This window comes from Heteronotia binoei, chromosome 15 (genome assembly GCF_032191835.1).
Source record: "Heteronotia binoei isolate CCM8104 ecotype False Entrance Well chromosome 15, APGP_CSIRO_Hbin_v1, whole genome shotgun sequence".
NCBI classification, from domain to species: domain Eukaryota; kingdom Metazoa; phylum Chordata; class Lepidosauria; order Squamata; family Gekkonidae; genus Heteronotia; species Heteronotia binoei.
Window position 1 is genome coordinate 65,640,806 of NC_083237.1, and position 19,911 is coordinate 65,660,716.

Genomic DNA, 19,911 nt, shown 5'->3' on the forward strand with positions numbered 1-19,911 from the left:
TGATAAATTTATTGTCATTGTTCTCAAAAAAGGAAAATGAGAGCAACGAAATGAGGTGCTCTTCCACAAACATACCAACACATCAACACTAAAGAAAAGACATATACATAAACCATTTAAATACATCTAAAACAAATAACCATTCATGACCCTACATTTAGCCTACATCTAAAACAAATAACCATTCATAACCCTGCATTTAGCTTAACCACGGCACTTGGATAGAAGCTGCCCTTGAATCTATTTGTCTTAGCCTTCAACACTCTATATCGTCTGCCCGACGGTGAGATCTCAAATAGCAAGTGGCCCGGATGTGAAGGGTCCTTTAAGATCATTTGTATCTTCCTTTTACATCCCATATTATACAGATCCACCAATGAGGGGAGAGAACATCCACAAATCTTCTGTGCTCTTACCATTGGAGCACCCTTCTCTCTGCTTCCGTGCAGCTCCCAAACCACACGCAGAGGCAATAAGATATAATGCTCTCAATGGAACTACGATAAAAGGCAACCAGCAGACTCCCTGACAGTTGTTGTGATCTTAAGAGTCTTAAATAGTATAGTCGTTGCTGGACCTTTTTCTCTAGAGCTGAAGTATTTGCCCCCATGTTAGATCCTGTTTCATAGTAATTCCCAAAAACTTCCATTCTGTCACCTGTTCTACCATAACACCATCAATAAACAATTTCCCCACAGCATTGCAGTGGAGTTGTGCCAGGTTTTCCCTGGCTTTTCTCCAGTCTTTCTCAAACTTGCTTAGATTTGAAGCTTTGGGAAAGATTGCAGCAAAGTTTTGATTTTCTTGGTCCCGTGCATGCACAGCGATTTCAGCCTTTCAGGATATGCCTCCAAAGTGGCCACGAGCTGCATACTCAGACTAGAGATCAGTTTTAATTCTAGAAGAAATCCAGCCTCCATCGGGAGTTTGGAAACCCTACTTGAGGTTCACACTTTAATATGAAAAATAATACTAAAGATGAAAGTGCCATTTCCTCATCAATCATAAACTGCACCCACAACCCTGGGGTTCTGATTCTGGGCATACTTCTCTTTGACATCAGTTAAGGCCAGGGAGGGCCTATGCTGACATTCCTTTTTCCTTCCCTGATCCCTGGCAGGCAGTGCCCAGAGGGCTTCCTCTGCATGAAGGCTGGTCGGAACCCAAACTATGGCTACACGAGCTACGATACCTTCAGCTGGGCCTTTTTGGCGCTCTTCCGCCTCATGACTCAGGACTACTGGGAGAACCTTTTCCAACTGGTAAGGCAAGAGGGTTTCCAGTTCAGAATCTGGAAATACCTGGAGATTTTGGAGGTGGAATCTGAGGGTGGGGTTGGGTGGTGGCGGGGGCTTCAGAGGAGTATAATGCTGTATAGAGTCCACCTTCCAAAGTGGCTCTTTTCTCCAGTACCGTTTTCGCACACAGCTCACCTCGCAGTCACAATCTTGTTCCCTCCGCAGCGTCTGGTCGGATTTCCCACCATCTGCGCCGAAGTTACAGGAAGTGCCGCAGCTTTTGCGTAGCAAACGTAAACCGCTAAAACCCAGTTTACGTTTGCTACGCAAAAGCCACGGCACTCCCTGTAACTCCAGCGCAGAGGGTGGGAAATCTGACAGACGCTGCGGAGGGAACAGGATTGTGACTGCGAGGTAAGCTGTGTGCGAAAACGGTCCAGGTGAACTGACTCGGTTGCCTGGAGATCAGTTGTAATCCCAGGACACCCAGCCACTGCCTGGAAGTTGGCAACCCTAAGGACAACTTTGCAAGTTTGTTCAGTAAGACAGCCATTTTCAGCTTCCAGAGCACGATGAAGATCCTCAAAAGATTTCTTCCAAAGAGAACCAGAATCAATCATGCTAGAGACATTTCTCTGGCAAAGCAGGCAAAAGCAGGGCGAGTGGAAGCTCCCAGAAACCCGACCGGCACTTAATGGATGTGAAAAAGATGTCTGATAGTAAAAACCATGGACAACAACACTGCCTTCATTCTTGGCAGACAGCAGCCACACTGTTTGCAAAAGTTTGGGCCCTGGAAGCAGAACCAACAGAGTTCTGCTTCCAGGATGTTGCAGAGGATTATGGGACAGGGGACCGTGCTTTAGCACATATTCATCTCATGCAGAATGCATGCTGGGCAGGTTGAGTTGTATCACTGCCCGGCGAGAAACAAGAATGAGCCCCTCGACAGCTGTCAATTGTAGGGGGAGATGGGGGGTGATGGCAAGGTGTTTTGTTGCCCCAAGCAAGGCATAGCTGTCCTCTCTTGGGCCTATTCAGTAGCGGTGTGGGCCAAGGAGGTATTCCAGTCACCTCTTGCACTGTTGATGTCTAGGAATGAGCCCCGCATTCTGGCTAGGGGGTGGCCAGCTCTTGGTTGGGAAATACCTGGAGATTTGGTGGGTGGAGCCTGAGAGGGTGGGACTTGAGGAGGGAGGGATCTCAGCAGATGCCACAGAGTCCACCCTCCAAATCAGCCATTTTCTGCAAATGAACTGATCTCTGTCGCTTGAAGATCAGTTGAAATCCCAGAAGATCTCCAGCTACTATGTGGAGGTTGGAGACTGGCAACCCAGTTCAGACCCGCCCCCCCTAATTGGGTCCCATAAGCATGCTCTGCCATTGCCTGTGGCTGGCCCTGAGCCTTTGGGCTCCAATCCAAAAGTGGGTTGCAAACAATGTTCCCTCTAAGCTGAGTTAGCGTGAGCCAGATCACAGATTTTTTTGAGCCTCTGGCTCCCACATTTTTGTCTTATCTCAGGAAAAATGGCCCCAGAACATACTAACTTATGCTGTAGCTCACAACTTTAATGCCAGCAGCTCACAAAGTAAACATTTTGCTCACAAGACTCGGCAGCTTAGAGGGAGTATTGGTTGCAAAGCCTGTGAAAGAGGGTCCCGGGCATTTGCAGTTGTCCTGATTTGTCACCATACCGAGGAAATTTGGACTTGTGAGTCATCTTCGCCAAATGGCTGGGAAGCCCTGCTCTCTGGCACATCAGGAACTAGGGAGAGAGGAGAAGGTGTCTTTTCACTGCTTGGAAGAAACAATTTCTGCTTCTTGTTTTCCCCAGACTGCAGTAGAAAGCAGAGCTCCGGGTAGAGGCTCTGTGTGTTGAGAGGTGTCCTACTCTCCAGAGGACCATGATCCCTGGTGACTTGGCTTGGAATGCCTGCTCAGTTTTGCTTTGGACTTCTGGGTTTTCAGCCATGATCATACATGCTTCTGAGCACGAGGAGGATTGCGTTTGTCCCTCTAGAAAGATTTGGTCTCAGAGGCCAGGTTTATAAATGGCACAGCAGGTTTGCAGTAGTAGCGGACAGGCGTGTCCTTGAGCATACACACAGTGCCTCTGAGTACTTGCAACTGGACATCAGTGCTGACTTCTGTCAAGCATGCGGGTTCAATGACAAGTCGAAGTTGATACAAAGACTACGTTTATTGATAGACCGATACTTTGGTGTAACAGGTTCTTGAGAGTAATACTTCTAATACATTGAAACAATACTTTTAAGGCTTACTTCAAAAGGATTCCAAGGGAGGGGGTTGCGGGGTAGCATTCACACATAAGCTATCATAAATGTCTACTTTCCCATATTGTTATCAGGACTTCGTCCTTGCTTCTCCAGATGTCTCGTACTCCCTTACAAGAATGTATGGGAAGGTGCTGATTACTTAGTTTCTTTCTCACTACTTCTAATTACAGGCCATAAAGCAAGAGGGCAGGGGGAAGGGAAAGAATAACAAGCTAACAGAGTCAGGTCAACCATGACATTTCACAGACCAGGTTTAGGCAGGACCATCAGACAATCAATTATCAATGGAATTTTACCATGCTTGACAACTTCTGGGTCAGAAGGGTGACAGGTGACTCTTCTTCCCCCTCCACAGACCCTGCGAGCTGCTGGGAAGACCTACATGCTCTTCTTCATTGTGATCATCTTCTTGGGCTCCTTCTACCTGATCAACTTGATCCTGGCTGTGGTGGCGATGGCCTATGCCGAGCAGAATGACGCGACAATGCTGGAGGAGCAGGAGAAAGAAGCAGAGTTCCAGCAGATGTTGGAGCAGCTGAAGAAGCATCAGGAGGAGCAGCAGAAGCTGGTGGGTCCCCTCCTGTTTGGTCCCCAAACTCTGAAGGCCCAGCCAGAAGGTGAAGGTTGTCCTGCAGGGCCCCTTCCCCGAGATCCAGAGGGCAGCTGCCTTCTTGGAGGCCATGGAGAGACAATGGACCTTCCCTACAGTCTGTTTACGGTTTGGGCAAATAGCAGTGAGTCAGGGCTGGTATCAGTAGAACACCATGAGCCAGTGTGGTATAGTGGTGAAGAGCGGTGGTCTGTAATGTGGAGAACCAGGTTTGATTCCCTATTCCTCCTCCCCGTGAAGCCAGCTGGGTGACCTTGGACCTATCCCAGTTGTCTCAGAGCTCTCTCAGCCCCACCTCCCTCACAAGGTGTCTGTTGTAGGGAGAGGAAGGGAAGGCAATTGGAAGCCACTCTTAGGGCGTTTTCGCACTGACCTTAATCGGCAGCGACGCCCCTCTTCACCGCGCAGGATCTGCGCGGATTTCGCACCAATTGCCGCGGAGCACCCGGACTCTTTTGGGTAGTGAAGGGTGGGGTATAAAGACCAACTCTTTTGTTGCTGCTGCTGCTATCCCCCAAGGTTGCCAATTTGGTGTGGTGGTTAAGTGTGCAGACTCCTATCTGGGAGAACCGGGTTTGATTCCCCACTCCTCCACTTGCACCTGCTGGGATGGCCTTGGGTCAGCCATAGTTCTCGTAGGAGTTGTCCTTGAAAGGGCAGCTGGTATCTCAGCCCCACCTACCTCACATGGTGTCTGTTGTGGGGGGGAGAAGATATAGGAGATTGTAAACCGCTCTGAGTCTCTGATTCAGAGAGAAGGGCCGGGTATAAATCTGCAGTCGTCGTCTTCTTCTTCTTCCTCGCTGGGGTTGCCAAGTCTGGACTGGGAAGTTCCTGCAGATTTGAGGCTGAAGCCTGACAAAGGCAGAGTTCTTGGGAAGGCGCTCAGAGGGTTCTAAGCCCACCCACCAGAGCAGCCATTTTCCCCAGGGGGACTGATCTCTGTGGTCTGAAGAGCAGCGGTAATTCTGGGAGAACGCCCAAGTCCCACCTGGAGGTTGGCAACCCTGGTTCCCTCCAGAACACTCTTTCGCACGTGCTGAATAATCCAGTTGCGAAGTGCATTGAAAGGGGATTGAAAGTACCTCATTCAGTGTGCCCCCGAGAACCTCCACCCACCAGCTTCCTTCCCTTTCCCCAGATTCCTTTTTCTCCAGGCTGGTCTTTCCGCTCCCCATCAGCCAGGGGGGCCTGAGCAGACCATGCCAAAGCCAGACCTGTGGCCTCTGAGGCATCCAGTGCAGCCTGGCAGCAGCTGCAGCCACCAGCATCGCTTCCCTCCTCCACCCCCAATTAGGGTGACCATAATGTCTGAAGGCCAGCCAGGGACACGTTGGGGGGAGGGAAGGTAGGGGTGCGCGCGCGCCGCCGGAAACAGGAAGTGACGTCACTTCCGGTGACATCACTTCCTCGCGTCACCTGCCGGAAATGGGAAGTGACATCACTTCCTGTGACATCATTTCCCCCAAATGCCACTGCCGGAAACAGGAAGTGACTTCCTGTGACATCCCCAAAAATCCCCCAAATATCACCGCCGGAAATAATTTTGTTCTGAAATCCTGTATATACTTCATCAGTATATGGGATAAGGCACTTTCTCAACTGTGCTGCATAATGCAGCCTATTTATTTTGTCCTGTTTGCTCTGTTGGCTCTATCTGCGCCACCTTCATCACTTTCAGGGTGTGGATCCCCCAGTGGGGTGGTCTCCCGACTCCCTCCACTGGCTGTTTCTGATAGCCCTGCGCCCCCTCTTTCATTTGATATGTGTCCCGTGCGGGTGCCACCCTCCCGCCGGGAGATGCCGCAAAATGAGCCCCCTTGAGGCTTATGGCGGCAGGGCTCGGGGGAAGCGAGCTAGACTGCTGTTCTTTTGAGGGGTTATAAAGTGCTTCGAGCCCGTCCCTGTGGCATCGGTCCCATCGTTGTGGGACCCAGGGGGCCGGCGCAGCGGCACGCCGAAGCAGCCTGTCACTCATAACACAGGTCGAGATGCAGGACAGGAACTCGGAAGTGACCGACAGGCTGCTTCAGCGTGCCGCTGCGCCGGCCCCCTGGGCCCCACAACGATGGGACCAATGCCACAGGGACGGGCTCGAAACACTCTATAACCCCTCAAAAGAACAGCAGTCTAGCTCGCTTCCCCCGAGCCCTGCCGCCATAAGCCTCAAGGGGGCTCATTTTGCGGCATCTCCCGGCGGGAGGGTGGCACCCGCACGGGACACATATCAAATGAAAGAGGGGGCGCAGGGCTATCAGAAACAGCCGGCGGAGGGAGTCACGAGACCACCCCACTGGGGGATCCACACCCTGAAAGTGATGAAGGTGGTGCAGACAGAGCCAACAGGACAAAATAAATAGGCTGCATTATGCAGCACAGTTGAGAAAGTGCCTTATCCCATATACTGATGAAGTAAATACAGGATCTGAGAACAAAATTGCACCAGAAGACACAAACACAAAGCTCCCTTACACTGAATCAGTGCTTGGGTCCACCAAAGTCAGTATTATCTACTCCAGTCACAAACGCAAAGCTCCCTTACACTGAATCAGTGCTTGGGTCCACCAAAGTCAGTATTGTCACATAAGAACATAAGAGAAGCCCTGTGGGATCAGGCCAGTGGCCCATCCAGTCCAACACTCTGCGTCACATAAGAACATAAGAGAAGCCCTGTTGCATCAGGCCAGTGGCCCCTCCAGTCCAACACTCTGTGTAACATAAGAATATAAGAGAAGCCCTGTTGCATCAGGCCAGTGGCCCCTCCAGTCCAACACTCTGTGCCACATAAAAATATAAGAGAAGCCCTGTTGCATCAGACCAATGGCCCCTCCAGTCCAACACTCTGTGCCACATAAAAATATAAGAGAAGCCCTGTTGCATCAGACCAATGGCTCATCCAGCCCACCACTCTGGTCACATAAGAACATAAGAGAAGCCCTGTTGCATCAGACCAATGGCTCATCCAGTCCACCACTCTGGTCACATAAGAACATAAGAGAAGCCCTGTTAGATCAGGCCAGTGGCCCCTCCAGTCCAACACTCTGTGTCACATAAGAACATAAGAGAAGCCCTGTTGCATCAGGCCAGTGGCCCCTCCAGTCCAACACTCTGTGCCACATAAGAATATAAGAGAAGCCCTGTTGCATCAGGCCAGTGGCCCCTCCAGTCCAACACTCTGTGCCACATAAAAATATAAGAGAAGCCCTGTTGCATCAGACCAATGGCTCATCCGGTCCACCACTCTGGTCACATAAGAACATAAGAGAAGCCCTGTTAGATCAGGCCAGTGGCCCCTCCAGTCCAACACTCTGTGTCACATAAGAACATAAGAGAAGCCCTGTTGGATCAGGCCAGTGGCCCCTCCAGTCCAACACTCTGTGTCACATAAGAACATAAGGAGGGAAGGAAGGGAGGAGGGAGGGAAGGGAAGGGAAGGGAAGGGAGGAAGGAAGGAAGGAAGGAAGGAAGGAAGGAAGGAAGGAAGGAAGGAAGGAAGGAAGGAAGGAAGGAAGGAAGGAAGGGGGGAGCGAGGGAGGGAAGGAAGGAAGAAAGAAAGGAAGGAAGGGAGGAGGGAGGGAAGGAAGGAAGGAAGGGAAGGGAGTGAGGGAAGGAAGGGAAGGAAGGAAGGAAGAAAGGAAGGAAGGGAGGAGGGAGGGAAGGAAGGAAGGAAGGGAAGGGAGTGAGGGAAGGAAGGAAGGAAGGAACGAAGGAAGGAAGGGAGGAGGGAGGGAAGAAAGGAAGGCCGCCCCCCGCTTTCGGCCCCCTTACCTGCTTCCAGGGCGGCGGCGAGTCCTGCGGCGGCGGCGAGTCCTGCGGCGGCCTCTCCTTCGCTTCCCTGGCCTCCGCCGGGCCCCGCGCGCGGGCGGGGAAGGCGGCGAGGGAGGGAGGGAGCTAGCTGCCGGTGCTGGCCTCTGGAGGCCTCCAGGGACCAGCGCCGGGCCTCTCCGCTACCGGCGCTGGCCTCTGGAGGCCTCCAGGGACCAGCGCCGGCTGCTCCGCGGCCTCTCCGCGGCCTCCGCTGGTCGCTGGGGGCCCTCCAGAGACTCTGGAAGGCCCCCAGCGACCAGCGGAGGCCGCGGAGAGGCCTTCGCTGGTCGGCGCTGGTCCCGGAAGGCCCTCCAGAGTCTCTGGAAGGCCTTCCGGGACCAGCGCCGGCTGCTCCGCGGCCTCTCCGCTGGTCCCTGGAGGCCCTCCAGAGACTCTGGAGGGCCTCCAGGGACCAGCGGAGGCCGCGGAGAGGCCTTCGCTGGTCGGCGGTGGTCCCGGAAGGCCTTCCAGAGGCTCTGGAAGGCCTTCCGGGACCAGCGCCGGCTGCTCCGCGGCCTCTCCGCGGCCTCCGCTGGTCTCTGGAGGGCCTCCAGGGACCAGCGGAGGCCGCGGAGAGGCCTTCGCTGGTCGGCGGTGGTCCCGGAAGGCCTTCCAGAGGCTCTGGAAGGCCTTCCGGGACCAGCGCCGGCTGCTCCGCGGCCTCCGCTGGTCCCTGGAGGCCCTCCAGAGACTCTGGAGGGCCTCCAGGGACCAGCGGAGGCCGCGGAGAGGCCTTCGCTGGTCGGCGGTGGTCCCGGAAGGCCTTCCAGAGGCTCTGGAAGGCCTTCCGGGACCACCGCCGGCTGCTCCGCGGCCTCTCCGTGGCCTCCGCTGGTCCCTGGAGGCCCTCCAGAGACTCTGGAGGGCTTCCAGCGACCAGCGGAGGCCGCGGAGAGGCCTCCGCCACCGCTGCCGGCCCCGCGCGCGGGCGGGGAAGGCAGCGAGTGAGGGAGGGAGCGTCCCTGCGCGTGCGCAGGGGCCCTGCGCAGGCGCAGGGATGCTCCCTCCCTCACTCGCCGCCTTCCCCGCTGGCGCCCGCGGCCCACCGCCTCCGGGGCTGGCTAAACCGGGACCTCTAAATGGTCCCGGTATAGCCAGCCCGGGAGGCGGGAATAGGGGGCCAGAACCGGGACATTCCCGGGCTCCCGGGACGGTCTGGCCACCCTACCCCCAATAGCTACACAGCAGGAGGACCAGCCTCCAGGACGAGGAGGGAAGAAGTGGGAGCTGCGTTGTGTGTGTGTCTCCCTTGGGGAGGAGGGCATCCTTGAGATGGGGGTGTAGGGCAGTTGACCTGAAGCTAATTCTCCCCAGCACCAGGTTGGGGGTGGAGCCTGAGGAGGGTGGGGCTTGGGGAGGGGAGGGGCTTCAGTGGGGTACATTGCCACAGAGTCCACCTGCCGAAGTGGCCCTTTTTCCCAGGGGAACTGACCTCTCTTGCCTCGAGATCAGTTGTGAGCAGGGTGCCCTCTAAGTTGAGTCAGCGTGAGCTGGCTGGCTCACAGATTTTTAGAAGAAGAAGAAGATATTGGATTTATATCCCGCCCTCCACTCCGAAGAGTCTCAGAGCGGCTCACAATCTCCTTTCCCTTCCTCCCCCACAACAGACACCCTGTGAGGTAAATGGAGATATTGGATTTATATCTCGCCCTCCACTCCAAAGAGTCTCAGAGCGGCTCACAATCTCCTTTCCCTTCCTCCCCCACAACAGACACCCTGTGAGGTAGATGAAGATATTGGATTTATATCCTGCCCTCCACTCCGAAGAGTCTCAGAGCGGCTCACAATCTCCTTTCCCTTCCCCCCCTCCACAACAGACACCCTGTGAGGTAGATGAAGATATTGGATTTATATCCTGCCCTCCACTCCGAAGAGTCTCAGAGCGGCTCACAATCTCCTTTACCTTCCTCCCCCACAACAGACACCCTGTGAGGTGGGTGGGGCTGGAGAGGGCTCTCACAGCAGCTGCCCTTTCAAGGACAACCTCTGCCAGAGCTATGGCTGACCCAAGGCCATTCCAGCAGGTGCAAGTGGAGGAGTGGGAAATCAAACTCGGTTCTCCCAGATAAGAGTCCGCACACTTAACCACTACACCAAACTGGCTTTTAGCCTCTCTAGCTCATACATTCTTGTCTTAGCTCAGGAAGGATGTCCCCAGAGCACACGCGTTGGTGCAGTGGCTCACAACTTTAATGCCAGTGGCCCACAAAGTAGAATTTTTGCTCGCGAGACTTTGCAGCTTAGAGGGAACGTCGGTTGTGAGGCTAAGAGATCTGCAGCTGCCACCTTACTTGAGAGTGGGAATGTTGTGCTGAGAGATGGAGGCAGAGAGGGCCTGGGGGGTTCTGAGATCCTGGGCAGAAGTCCAGGGGTGGGGCCACAGAACCAGTGCTGCCACCATGACCCCTCCCCATTTGGGCCAAGCAAGGGGTGGGCCTTACTCCCTGCAAGGTGGGTGGGAGCCCCCGCTGCTGTGGCTTGAATTGGAGACGGAGCAGGTGCCAGCAACGACGGGCACCTCCTGATCTTCCCCCTCCTCTTGGTAGGGGACTGTGGGTGGTAGGCACCCCTCATATACAGGGTCCTGGTAGGGTTGCCAATCCCCAGGTGGGGGCAGGGGATCCCCCGGTTTGGAGGCCCCCCCCCCGCTTCTGGGTCATCAGAAAGGGGGGGGGGAATGTCTGCTGGGAACTCTGTTATTCCCTATGGAGATTTATTCCCATAGAAAATCATGGAGAATTGATCCATGGGTATCTGGGGCTTGGGGGGGGCTGTTTTGGGGGGTAGAGGCACCAAATTTTCCGTATAGCATCTGGTGCCTCCCCCCAAAATACTCCCAAATTTCAAAAAGATTGGACCAGGGGGTCCAATTCTATGAGCCCCAAAAGAAGGTGTCCCTATCCTTCACTATTTCCTATGGAAGGAAGGCATTGAAAAGGTGTGCCGTCCCTTTAAATGGCCCGAACTCCCTTTGGAGCTCAATTATGCTTGTCACAGCCTTGATCTTGGCTCCACCCCTAATGTCTCCTGGTTCCACCCCCAAAGTCCCCAGATATTTCTTGAATTGGACTTGGCAACCCTAGGTCCTGGGCAGCTGCCACTGTTTACCATCGGCTAAGACCATGCCTGGATGGAGGAGTCTGGAGTGCCAGCTAAGTCCCATTCCTTCTCTGACACACCTAAAACCCTGCCCAGTGTTGAACGTAGCTGAATATAAGAAGCTCTTTTTAATCTGTTGGTACTTCAAGTTCAGTAGCTCTCTTAAGACACGGAAGAGTCTCTCTCAGCACCTTCTGCTTGGGATGCTATAACTGGAGATCCTGAGATCTCTGCCCGCAAACCCTGAGTTCACCCACTGAGCCACGCCTTGGCTGAGGTGTGTAAGAATGGGAGAGTCACCAGAATAACATGATGCCCACTAGTAGCTCTCCAGTCTCCTTCCTTCCTTCTAGCTGATCTTGAAAGTGGGCAAGGCTGGAGATTCCTTGTCCTACAGAACTCCAAGCCAGGTAACTGGAGTCCAGTGCTACACTGTGAAGAGTGGCAAGAGCTGGATTCCCTTCCATCACCCTCCCTCTTGCGGCTGGAGGCATTCCAAGGCCTGCTGTCCAGTTTTGGCCCGAGGCCTCATTCCAAAACTTCATCAGGCTGCTTTCTCTGCTCCCACTCAAGCTGAGGCTTTGGTTCTGAGCACGGCCATCATCTCAGAAGTGCTGGGAGACTTTTTTAGTGTTCACTCGGGCTTAAGCGGGCGCAGTATCATTTCCAGTGCCAGTGGCGGACGTTGTATTTGAATGCCTTCTGTTTATCTGGCTGGTGGGGTTGTTTTGCCATTTCGTGGTGATTACTTGTCCCTCCTCCCACTTTCAGGATGGGCTGAAATTAAGAAGAAAACTTTTGAGGGAGTTAATTTCCTTTTTATGGTTGTGGCCATGAGGCATTAGCCTGCGATGAGACCGAAAGCCGGCTCTCCACCTTGGAATCTGAAGCATGGTGCTCTGAGCCAGCACTTTGCAGCTTCATTCCTGGGGAGTGACGCAGCTTCTCAGCCTCCCAGCTTTGTTTACTGGCAGCAGAAATATCTCTCGGCGTCCGCAAGACTCCCCTTTTGCTTCCTGAAGCCCCACTGAGCCGCTTAAACAGAACAGATAGAAGAAGTGCCCGTCCTCCCTTCACACTGACTGAATTGACCACCCAGAGTTCCACTCTCTCCCACACAGGCTGGGTTAGGGTTGCCAAGTCCAATTCAAGAAATATCTGGGGACTTTGGGGGTGGATCCAGGAAACTTTGGGGGTGGAGCCAGGAGACATTAGGGGTAGAGCCAAGATCAAGGCTGTGACAAGCATAATTGAACTCCAAAGGGAGTTCTGGCCATCACATTTAAAGGGACGGCACACCTTTTCAATGCCTTCCTTCCATAGGAAATAATGGATAGGGGCACCTTCTTTTGGGGCTCATAGAATTGGACCCCCTGGTCCAATCTTTTTGAAACTGGGGGGGGGGGGTACTTTGGGGAGAGGCACTAGATGCTATACTGAAAATTTGGTGCCTCTACCCCAAAAATCAGCCCCCCCCAGAGCCCCAGATACCCGCGGATCAATTCTCCATGATTTTCTATGGGAATAAATCTCCATAGGGAATAACAGAGTTCCCTGCAGACATTTCCCTCCCCTCCCCCTGCTTTCTGACAACCCTGAAGCGGGGGGGGGAGGGTCTCCAAACCGGGGGATCCCCTGCCCCCACCTGGGGATTGGCAACCCTAGTCTGTGAGATCAGTTGTAATCCCAGAGCTACAGGTCTCACTTGGGTGCATGCTTGGCCCTCTCCAGGGGGCTAGAGGCAGATCCTAGACCATTTCTGCTCCTGAAAACAGCTCCTCCTCCCCCTGCATGATGGTTCTGATCCAAATGTGGTCCCTGCTGCACTTTTACACAGGAGTTGCTGTATGGCTGCAAGTCCCCATGAGGAAGACTCTGGTAAAGCATAAAGTATAGTTCGGTGCATAGCCCAGTAGCAATTACTCATTTCTTCTTAAGCCCTCAAAACGTTCTTGGGTTTTTGGCAGAGAAATTGCCGGCCATGAGGGGGCAATTTCTCTTAGCTTGAGACCCTGGAGAGCCGCTGCCAGTCTGAGTAGACAATACTGACTTCAATGGACCGAGGGTCTGATTCAGTATAAGGCAGCTTCATATGTTCATATGAAGGAAAGGCAACCAGTGGTGTTGTGGGAGGGACCTTTGAAAGCACCCCCCCCCCCCAATCCTGTCCAGTTGGACTTGCTGAGGTGTTTGGACTGCATTCGTACCAAACCAGTTTTGAGGGGGAAAGTCCTGAGGTGGAGAAAGCCTAGAAAACAGACAGAGGACAACTTTGTGTGGATGCTGCATAAAAAAGGACACTACAGTTCAGAAGCCCAGGTGGCAGGGAAATCTTCCCTGCAGATCTATCCTGTATCGAATGATGGCCATGCAGGAAGCTTACAGTCTCTACCTAGCCTTCCTACCTGTGTGATTTTGGGCATTACATATTCAGAGAAGTTAAGAACATTTCCTTCTGCCTTGCCAGAATTTGACTGAAACCCTAAACAACTCAGTGCCAAAAGAGTCTTACAAAGAAGCTTCGTCTTGCACAAGAGGTTCAAGGCATATTTCCTGAGATGGATTCAGAATGACCACTGCCCGGCAACCAGCTTTACATCTCTTTCCCTTTCTGGATCCCAACCTGTTATGTCAACCTCTCTTCCGGCCTTGGGTGTCCTCTTCTGTTCTTAAAAAAAAACTCTGCTGGAAAGGCATCTCCAGCATGCTGATGTTCCGTAACAGCTTCGTGTCTGGCCAGCTGCTTCCGCCTTCCTGACCCTGAGCCACCCTTCCAAATCTCATTTTTGGGTTGGGCAAACAGTGTCCTCGCTCATAAGGCATCTGCAGAAGGGTGTCTGGATGGGGGGGCGAGGGGCTTTCTAATCTTTCGGGATCTGGATGCAGATTTTCTGTTTCCTGACAGAGGATATTATTGTTGTGCTGAGGGGGAAACGGGACTTTAGGCTTGAGGCAAATTGCACCGATTAATATTGTCAAGAACTACTGTTGCGATAGATGTCACCTGACGAAGGCCTTATGCTTGTTGGTGGAGGACACAAGGACTTCGAATCCGATGTTCAGTGGGAGTTTTGTGCCTCCCCAGCTCACAAAAGCCCTTTTCCTCTCATGACTTGAGTGCAGAGGGGGGAGAGGGCTGCAGCCTTCCTCTCTGCAATATTTTCTTCTAAAATGGCCCTGTGGAGTTACTGTTGGCTCTGTTACAAAACTTATGTAGTGAACATGGTTTTGCTAACAGAGCTGGTAGCGGCTTTACTGGGTGGTTTAAGGAGAAAAGGGGAAGGAAGGCGGTCGCGGCTTCTGCATATATGAAAGATTTTGTCCCTGGAAAGAATACATTCTAAAACACAATTGTTTGAAGTAAACCAGCTATCTTTGTGATGCAGATCATGCAGGGAAAGACTTTGGACAAGGTTCTAAAATTCCTCCTTGCTGGTGGTTTGGGAAAAAGATATTTCTTTCAGAATCCATGTGAGTTTTCATCATTCCCCTATTCAGTAGTTAAGAGAGGTCCTTCAGTTAGTTTCAGTGCCCACTGAACAGCTGTATATTTTAGCACGCTATCCACAGTGCGGGATTAAACCCCGTGGAGGCCCTCGGCAGTCAAAATCTTGGGAGCCCCTCACAAATGATCTCAAAGTCAGAGTGCCCGCCCCGCAACCTGTGGCCCCCACTGCAGGCACCTTCTCGAGAGCCCATTTGACAAAGCTGTGGGGGAAAGGCAGAGAGAGGCAAACTTGGCGACAACGCCAGCAGCAGCCGCACCAGGCAAGTCGGGCAAAGAGCAGCTCAGTTGCTGGCTGCATGTGCAGGCTGGGAGGGCTGCAAGCAGGGGGGGAAGCCAACCTGGGACCCCTAAAGGTGTGGGGGTCTGGAGGCTAGTGCCTACTTAGCCTAATTGTTAATCCAGCCCTGGCTATTCAATAATTGACAAAAGGTTTAGAATTTGCTAACATTTGCTAAAATACCCATATCATTCTACTGGACAAAGCGTGTTCTCTTCCCATGACTGAGTGGTGCTGAGTGGAGAGCCAGTTTGGTGTAGTGGTTAAGTGTGCGGACTCTTATCTGGGAGAACCGGGTTTGATTCCCAACTCCTCCACTTGCAGCTGCTGGCATGGCCTTGGGTCAGCCATAGCTCTGGCAGAGGTTGTCCTTGAAAGGGCAGCTGCTGTGAGAGCCCTCTCCAGCCCCACCCACCTCACAGGGTGTCTGTTGTGGGGGAGGAAGGGAAAGGAGATTGTGAGCCGCTCTGAGACTCCGGCCTTGAAAGGGCAGCTGCTGTGAGAGCCCTCTCCAGCCCCACCCACCTCACAGGGTGTCTGTTGTGGGGGAGGAAGGGAAAGGAGATTGTGAGCCGCTCTGAGACTCTTCGGAGTGGAGGGTGGGATATAAATTCAATATCATCATCTACCTCACAGGGTGTCTGTTGTGGGGGAGGAAGGGAAAGGAGATTGTGAGCCGCTCTGAGCCTCTTCGGAGTGGAAGGCGGGATATAAATCCAATATCTTCATCTACCTCACAGGGTGTCTGTTGTGGGGGAGGAAGGGAAAGGAGATTGTGAGCCGCTCTGAGACTCTTCGGAGTGGAGGGCGGGATATAAATCCAATATCTTCATCTACCTCACAGGGTGTCTGTTGTGGGGGAGGAAGGGAAAGGAGATTGTGAGCCGCTCTGAGACTCTTCGGAGTGGAGGGTGGGATATAAATTCAATATCATCATCTACCTCACAGGGTGTCTGTTGTGGGGGAGGAAGGTAAAGGAGATTGTGAGCCGCTCTGAGACTCTTTGGAGTGGAGGGTGGGATATAAATCCAATATCTTCATCTACCTCACAGGGTGTCTGTTGTGGGGGAGGAAGGTAAAGGAGATTGTGGGCCGCTCTGAGACTCTTCAGAGTGGAGGGTGGGATATAAATCCAATATCTTCATCTACCTCACAGGGTGTCTGTTGTGGGGGAGGAAGATAAAGGAGATGGTGAGCCGCTCTGAGACTCTTCGGAGTGGAGGGCGGGATATAAATCCAATATCTTCATCTACCTCACAGGGTGTCTGTTGTGGGGGAGGAAGATAAAGGAGATGGTGAGCCGCTCTGAGACTCTTCAGAGTGGAGGGTGGGATATAAATCCAATATCTTCATCTACCTCACAGGGTGTCTGTTGTGGGGGAGGAAGATAAAGGAGATGGAGAGCCGCTCTGAGACTCTTCAGAGTGGAGGGTGGGATATAAATCCAATATCTTCATCTACCTCACAGGGTGTCTGTTGTGGGGGAGGAAGATAAAGGAGATGGTGAGCCGCTCTGAGACTCTTCGGAGTGGAGGGCGGGATATAAATCCAATATCTTCATCTACCTCACAGGGTGTCTGTTGTGGGGGAGGAAGGGAAAGGAGATTGTGAGCCGCTCTGAGACTTCGGAGTGGAGGGCGGGATATAAATCCAATATCTTCATCTACCTCACAGGGTGTCTGTTGTGGGGGAGGAAGGGAAAGGAGATCGTGAGCTGCTCTGAGACTCTTCGGAGTGGAGGGCGGGATATAAATCCAATATCTTCATCTACCTCACAGGGTGTCTGTTGTGGGGGAGGAAGGTAAAGGAGATTGTGAACCGCTCTGAGACTCTTTGCAGTGGAGGGCGGGATATAAATCCAATATCTTCTTCTGCTGCTGCTGTAGAGGATTTAGGATATCTTAATTCAAGTTGACTTTTCTGGGTTGCCAGAAGGCAAGGTCTCTAAAAAAACCCAGAGACAGGATTTGTTTTGTTTTTTTAAATAAGCCCAAATCAGCGATGAGGTTTCCCAAGAGATCAGCTAGATCCTGATTTTCTTGGCAGTCAATCTACAAGCTTTGGAATCACTTGGGCCAGGCCCTTCTGCACATCTGCATGCTCTCTCTCTGCATTTTCAGAGTTGCGGAGTCAACTTATTTTCTTCCACGCATGTCTTATAATCAGGGCTTTCCAGGAAGGGTGATGTCAGCCACACACCCCTTTTCTTGTTTTGTGCATCCTTATATCACTAGATAGGAGCCCCGTGGCACAGAGTGGTACGCTGCGGTACTGCAGTCCAAGCTCTGCTCATGACCTGAGTTTGATCCTAGTGGAAGCTGGGTTCAGGTAGCCGGATTAAGGTTGAATCAGCCTTCCATCTTGAGTAAAATGAGCACCCAGCTTGCTGGCGATAAAGTGTAGAGCTGTGGTTCCCAACCTTTTTGGCACCAGGGACCAGTTTTGTGGAAGATGATTTTTCCACAGACTGGAGCGATGGTTTCAGGATGATACGATTGTGGACTTTATTTCTAGGAAAATCACAAATACTCCCCCCCACACACACACACCATTTTTTTTCCTTTTTTCTTTTAAATACAAACATACTTAAAACATTAGGAAAAGGAAAGGTCCCCTGTGCAAGCACCAGTCGTTTCCGACTCTGGGGTGACGTTGCTTTCACAGCATTTTCACGGCAGACTTTATACGGGGTGGTTTGCCATTGCCTTCCCGTCATCTGCACTTTCCCCCCAGCAAGCTGGGGACTCATTTTACCGACCTTGGAAGGATGGAAGGCTGAGTCAACCTGAGCCAACTACTTGAAAACCCAGCTTCCGCTGGGGATCGAACTCAGGTCGTGAGCAGAGCTTAGGACTGCAGTACTGCAGCTTTAACACTCTGCGGCACGGGACTCTTTTTTAAAAAAACATTAACAATCTTGTAATACTTTGTTACTGATGCCCCAGTGCTACCTGGAGTGGGGGAGTCTACAAAACTAAACTGGAGTGTTTGTCTACAAAACTATAGTCTTCCCTAGAAAATTGCTATAACTCCTAAGAGGCAATATAGTAATAGAGAGACAGCCAGGTATAGTTGTCAGTATGAGCCTACAATTTGGGAGGCTTAAATTCAAAATCCCCAGGCTATAAATGTGCTGGGTAGACTCTCACACAAACAGGGTAGGGGGCTCTAACTTTCCCTCGCAAACAGAGATGGGGGGGGGATGGAGAGGAAGGGAAACAGATCTTAAGGGCCACTGGGCTCTAACTTGCCTTTGCAAACTGAGATGGAGGGGGTGGGGAGGGAAACAGATCTTAACTCTCAAGCTTTCCACAATGTGGGAAGCATGAGTGGGGCCAGTGTTTGTGTAGTGTGCTCCTCGCAAAGTAGAATCCATAGGTAGGAGATTATTTCTGCCGTGTGTGAAGCGGGGAAGGAGGGGGAAATAGGCAGGCTTGCAAGCTCTTCTCCTGCACCACAGAGGTTGCCCAGAGACCTAGAATGGGTGAAGGGAGCACAAGAGCTGAGGGAGTCACTGGAAGGAGAGATGGAATTAAAGAGGACGTCTCAGGGTTCCCCCTTAGTTTCATGGCTCTTGTAGGAGCTGTATTTACTAACCTTGGTGTCAAGGGAAAGAGAGATAAATAATGATGCAAACAGTAGTCAGTGCTTTATATGGTATGTGTGTGTCCTTCTCCCACTGGTGCCAAAAAATAATTCCCTAACCTTTCCCTAAGCTGGTCTTATGGGGACTGTTATTCCCAACTTTTGTTTTTAAAAAAGTCTCCTTCTAGAATGGTTGTGTTGTAAAGAACATACATATGTATTTTATCTTTCTGTACAAATAAAGTCTTAAGAGTTTTAAGAAAGACATGTGTGTAATATTTGTTCATGTCTTATGGCTCTCAAACATCTGACATTTATTCTATATGACTCTTATGGTAAGCGAGTTTGGCCACCCCACCAGAGTTTAAAACCAGAGCAAAAACTTAAGGCACAAAATGACTGTGAAAATCAGGGAATAAGCTGAAGCCACATGAGACCAGAACCAGCAAAAAAAAAAAACACGTGGAAAGCCCCTGTGTTGCAACTGTATATAGTTGTGCCAAAAACTCAGTTGTACTCAAACCCCCCCCCCCACCCTAGGGGGGCACTGTCATATGCATCCTCTAAAGGTCTAACCAAATTCCATGGTGTCTCCTCTGCAGCTTCAAGAAACAGCAAACAGCAGCTCTGCTGAGAGTATCGTGAAGAGCAAGAAGGGGGACTCAGACCAAGAGGCACCCAGTGACCAAGACTGCGATGGCCGCGGTATTCCACGCGTGGTGTTGGAACGAACAGCCACAATAGACGAGGTGTGTCATATATGGAAAAGGAACCGGAGGGCCCCAGTACAAGGGTGAAAGGATGGTCTTAGGGACCAAAACCCTTCCCACCACCTGCTGGGAAATGAGAAAAGCCCCATTTTTATAGGGAATTCAACAAATGGCTTTAGGAAGATGTACTGGAAGAGGTTTGATAAGAGATTTTTACTGTGGGCCAGTTTGCAGCAAAGAACCGATGAATGCTGGTTAGTGAATGAAACATTAAAGACATGAATTCAGATGGGAGACTGAGATGTAGATTTTTGCAGAATGGATAAACACTGATGTATGAATTGTAAGTGAAGACTGATACACCAATGTTTGTTTAGGTCCTGCTTGAAAGAAGTGTACATGAAAGAAGTTCTTAGTTGACTCTCTGGGACCTTTGGGACTTTATTTGCGCAGTCTTCAGAGGAGTTTTTGGTACCCTCTAAGAGAAGAAAATCTTTAATATTCCTAATTGAACTGTGGGGTTTGTTCCCTTTGGACAGCATTCGTGTTAAAACCGAAAAGAACTTTCGCAGTTGTCATTTTTTTGGATATAAAAATGCATAGGACTTTGATATATTCCATGAGATTTATATACGTTGGAAGTATTTTCATGGTGAATGGACTGAGATCATAAACAATAATTTTTGTACTACTATTTGTTATCTGGGGCTATGATACTGTTAGTATAGTTCCAGTATGTTCCTGCATAACCCTCTCCCTTATTGCTACAGCCTCCAGGT

The 19,911-nt window shown here is 51.5% G+C and overlaps 1 protein-coding gene across 1 annotated transcript in view; it reads left to right on the top strand.

Annotated features, from left to right (window-relative positions):
• Positions 1–19,911, top strand: part of SCN4A (sodium voltage-gated channel alpha subunit 4) — a 97,738-nt gene that overhangs the window by 18,156 nt on the left and 59,671 nt on the right. Inside the window, exons 8-10 of the mRNA XM_060255861.1 lie at positions 1,121–1,262; positions 3,892–4,104; positions 19,025–19,171. Coding sequence (XP_060111844.1) covers positions 1,121–1,262; positions 3,892–4,104; positions 19,025–19,171 — 502 coding nt within the window. The remainder of the gene's footprint in view (positions 1–1,120; positions 1,263–3,891; positions 4,105–19,024; positions 19,172–19,911) is intronic.